Source organism: Marmota marmota, unplaced genomic scaffold, assembly GCF_001458135.2.
Source record: "Marmota marmota marmota unplaced genomic scaffold, marMar, whole genome shotgun sequence".
NCBI lineage: Eukaryota > Metazoa > Chordata > Mammalia > Rodentia > Sciuridae > Marmota > Marmota marmota.
The window spans coordinates 7,783,338-7,787,867 of record NW_025999962.1 but is presented as its reverse complement, the minus strand read 5'-3'; the positions used below and the strand labels follow the sequence as shown (position 1 = coordinate 7,787,867).

Here is a 4,530-nt window from a genome sequence, read left to right as displayed (position 1 = left end):
CACCCCGCCAGCCTCCTCCTCGGCAGCAGCTCCAGCCCCTGAGCTGGGAATAACCGCGCAGCCAGGGCCCCAGAGCCCCCCGCCGTCCCCTCCCGGCCTGGAGGAGGCCCTGGATGGAGCCGATCCTGAAGTCCCCCACCCGGACCTGGCGCCAGTGGCCTTCTTCTGCCTGCGACAGACCACCAGTCCCCGGAACTGGTGCATCAAGATGGTGTGCAACCCATATCCTTTGTGGGCCTGGGCTGTTCCACCTGCCCCGGGGCCACGGGTGGGAACAGGGGAGGTAAGAGAGTCCTTTCCAGTGAGCCTGCCGGCCCAAGTCCTCGCCCCCTGCTAGAAGGCCTGAGGCCTTGGTGGTGGCAGGCCAGCTCAGATGGTCGGCAAGGAGGCTCGGGGCTTAGGCTTGGACAGATGAGGACGTGGTGTCTTGTTGATAGGAAGGTTCTGGAAGTTGCCAGTGGCTCAGCCAGTGCTTTGTGTGAGGGGCTGGGGATGCAGATCCGTCAGACCCTGGCCCAGCTCCTGGCCACTGAGCCATCCATGGTGGGTGGTGACCACAGAGATGGTGGGAGCTGTGCCCAGGGCTCCTGAGGGGTGGGCTGGGGACAATGGATCCCCTGGCGAGTCCCCTGCTGCGGCCTCTGGTGAACTCATGCCACTCCTGGCTTGAGACCTGTCCTCACGGTTTTGTGCTGCGGTGGCGGACTACCTGGGGCCGGACGGTTAGAGTGAGATTCAGCGCTTACTGTTGTGGGTCTGGGGGGTCTGAGGCGGAGGGACCGGCACAAGGCCTTGGTGCAGCGTCATCCTCGGGCAGCAGAGAGCGAGGGGGACCCGGCCTGCCTTGTAACGACCCGCTCTCGCGATGACCAGCAAACTCCCCGGGCAGTGGCACTGGCCCAGCCATGAGGCCAGAGCCCTCTTGCAGGATCCCCTCTTTGAGGTCCCACCTTTCAGCTCTGCTGCATTGGGGATTAAATTTCCAACTCATGAGTGTTGGGGACACATTAAGACCCCCACCCCCAGTTTCCCACTCCCGCGGCTGGAGCACAGTCCTAGCCCTCCTGCCGGGCCCTGCGCCTGCCCATGGGCCTTGCTCGCTCCACTCTGCTCCCCTTGGGTCCTGGGGCCTCAGAGCCTTCCCCAGTGCTCTTCCCTGGTCTGAGATGCTTTTCCCGCCCCTCCTCGCTTGGCCAGCGCCCTTCAACTTAGAGCTTCAGTGTCACCTCCTCCTGGAGGCCCTCAGGGATTCCCCTTGGGCCTCCGTGGTGTCAGCTAGCTGTGGAACTCAGCATCCTCCTCCTGGGTGGTGCCAGATGGCGGGCAGGGCCGGAACCCTCTTGTCCACCACTGGACACTTTGGGGCCTGGCACATGGTGGTGTCCTCCGTGTGCTCTCTGGGTGCGTGGACAGAGTCGGAGCTGGGCCTCGCTGAGAGGGAGGTGGCCAGGTGGGGAGGGGGTGCTGTGGTGGTGGCACCCCTGCTGGAGAGGGAGGTGGCGGGAGGGTGGGGGGCCCTGGCAGCCGCAGGAGGTGCCACCTAGGCCCTGAGAGCAGCGGGGGCCGCGGGCAGTTTGTGCTGGGACCTGAGCTTGGGTGTGGGGCTTGAGACCGGGGCTGCTGGTGGCCTCCTGCTCGTGCGGAGCCACCCAGGGAAGGTAGGCTGCAGGGTGAACCCTGCGCTAGGCTCGGGATGCCCGGGAGGCAGGCGGGTGTCGAGGCTGATCCCGGAAAGGAGGCCGCTGTGCCCGGCCCAGGTCTGCCCAGGTCTGCCGGCCTCCCTGACCATAGGGGCGGAGCTGATGGTGGGCCCTGGGCCCCCAGCTCCTGGAGGCCAGAGGGTCCAATGTCAGGGAGAGGAATGCAGAGTGGGTGACGGTGGCTTTTGGGGCCACAGGCCTCGATGCTCCCTGGGGACGGTCAGGGGTCTCGGACGAGGTGAGGCCTGGCAGGGCTCAGCTGGGGCTTCGTGGTCCAGGCTGCCTGGGCCATCCCAGGATCTCTTGGCCCCTGGGCACCAAGTATTAGTCCACCAGTCCCTGGGGACTCAGAGGACAAAGAACCGTGTTCCCGGGACTCCTGGGAGTGGCAGAGGCAGGTGCCACCCATGGAGAGGTTTTACTACAAAGGGTTGGGGAGACTTGGGGGTGTAGAGCGTAAGCAGGGGTCGGCCAGGCAGAGGAGGGGTGACTGCAGCGGGTTTGGGCCTTCAAGGAAGAGAAGGCTGGTTGGAGGACCAGGGAGATGGTGGGACAATGTCACAGTGGCCAGGGCTGGGCAGGATGAAGAGAGTGGATTTTGACTCTGCCCCTTGGGTGCTGTGTGACCTTGAGTATGTCTTTCACCTCTCTGATCAGGATGATTATACTGTAGATGGCCTTGGCCTGGGAGTCTGACTGCAGGGCTGGAGCAGCACAGAGCTGGCCCAAGCGGCCCAAGTGGACCCTCGAGGTGCGTTGGTCGAGTTCTGTGTGCCGTGTGTGGCTTTGGGCAGGGCCCTCTCTCTGAGCCCCGGCCTCTCTGCCTACGATGGAGGGGCCAGACGAGGTGCCCTCTTCTTGCTGTGGGAGCCTGGGGGCCAGGCATGCTCACAAGGAGGATGGTGCCCGTGCCCTTGACCTCAGGCAGCCTGGCCCGCCCACGGCCATCCTCAGTTTTCTACCTTTCTGACCTCCTGGGCCAACAGAGCCTTTGGGTCACTCTCCCTGTCTCCTCCACCTTCTGAGCCAGGCGGAGGAGGGTGACTGGGGTTGGGGACCACAAAGGGGCTGCCCTGGAAGGGGGAAGGGAGGGGTGCCCCAGAATTCCCACGGTCAGAGGCTGCTGGCCCCCCTGGGCTGGAGAATGAAGGTAGCTCAGGCCTCAAGCAGAACTTCAGACCAGGGAAGTGGGCATTCCCAAGTGCCCGCGTGGGAGGGCGTCAGGGCAGGGCTCAGCTGGGGCTTCTGGGTGACTCGCGGTGGCAGTGCTTCGTGGCCCATCCCAGGATCTCTTGGCCCCTGGGCACTAAGTCAAGGTGACCACCGTAGCTGACAGGTCACATGTCCAGACCCTGCAGAGGAAGCTGCTACTCCCGCTGAGGCCGAGCCCAGAGGAATGGCAGACGTGGGCGAGAGACCAGCAGTGGACACCTCCCCTGGTCCTTGTCAGGGTCAGGGATAGGGCAGTGGGGCATCCGCCCCCGCAGCTGATCCTGAGTTTGTGTCCCTGGTGCTCAGGTGCCTGGCCCAGGGCCAGCTGCCCTTTGAAGCTTGGTGCTTCCTGACTCAGCTCCTTGCCCGGCCCGAGCTGGGCCCTGAGTCACACCTGACTCACGGGAGCTGGCAGGCCACTAGGAGCCTCCGAGCTTGCGAGCCGGGAGGGAAAGGTTCACTCGCCCAAATGTCAGCACCACTCCCTGCCCGGCCTGGGCCTTGGCTTGTGCCATCGGCTGGGGATTCGCTGGGAGGCCCCCGGGTTTGAAATGCCAGGGGCTGGACAGCACAGTTTGACTCACGGCAGGTGGCGTGTGGCACTGTGAAAAGTGCTGGGCACTCAAGCCAGACAGACCCCGGGGGCCGGTTCTGCCTGCAGTTGCTCTGTGACCCTGGGTTAGTTTCTTAACCTCTCTGAGTCCCAGTTCCCCTGCCTGTCCACAGAGGACAGTCTCCGGGCCTGCACCGAAGACTGAAGCAGTATGAGGGACTGTGACCACGGAGCTTGGTAGATGAGACAAGCATACATGTGGCTTTCGCTGTCGGGAGAGCCCGAGGGGGACCAGCGCCCTCACGCTCTGCTGAGTAGACACTGTGCTTGGGTAGGTTCAATAAGACTCTGGGCGACAGGGACCCAACACCTTCCAAGGACATTGTCTCCAAGGAAAATCGGATTCGACCTGTTATCTAGGGGAATTGGTGGGAGCTTTGCTTTTGGTGCTGGCCGGTCAGTGCAGACATTGCTAGTCGATCCTGGCACCTGCAGCGGGCGGCCCTGGCAGCCAGGACTGACCAGCTAGGGACCCATTTCCCACCCTCGCTTAGATCCCAGGGCCTTTCTCAGGAGCAGAACCAGCTGCAGTTCCATGTGGTCTCCGGGAGCCTCCGTTTCAGGGTCCGCGGGAGGCTGAGGAGGCTGACCTGACCTTGCCTGCACCGTCCCTAAAGCCCCCGCGGTCTCCCCCTGGGACCTCACCCCAGTTTACACCTGAGAAAAGTGAGGCTCCGAGAGGTCGCACTGCCAGGATGTGATGGGGTCCCCAGGCCCCCAGCGTGCATGTGCCGGGGTCAGTCCCTGGGGTTCGCAGTCCCCCGACCCCGTGTGCCGCTGGGCCGGCCTCCTGAGTGACAGCGCTGCAGAGCTCTGCTGCAGCGAGCCAGCCACGCGTGGTGGGGACGCCAGCCAGCTGTGACACCTCCTCCTGCTCTGACCAGCTGACTAGGGAGGGTGCAGCCTGGGCCGGACGCGGGAGCCCCGCTGCCCAGTGACCTTGGCCAAGTCACCCCCCCTGGTGCCTGGGTTCCCGGCCTGCAGAGGGGCCCAGCGGCTGCAAGG

General features: G+C 64.5%; 1 protein-coding gene across 1 annotated transcript in view; it reads left to right on the top strand.

Annotated features, from left to right (window-relative positions):
* Positions 1 to 4: 4 nt before the first annotated feature.
* The window catches only part of Cacna1i (calcium voltage-gated channel subunit alpha1 I), a gene marked incomplete at both ends in the record, with an annotated part of 82,331 nt that continues 77,805 nt past the window's right edge, over positions 5 to 4,530 (top strand). The window contains 1 exon segment of the mRNA XM_048802981.1: positions 5 to 221. Within this exon segment, the coding sequence (XP_048658938.1) occupies positions 5 to 221 (217 nt within the window).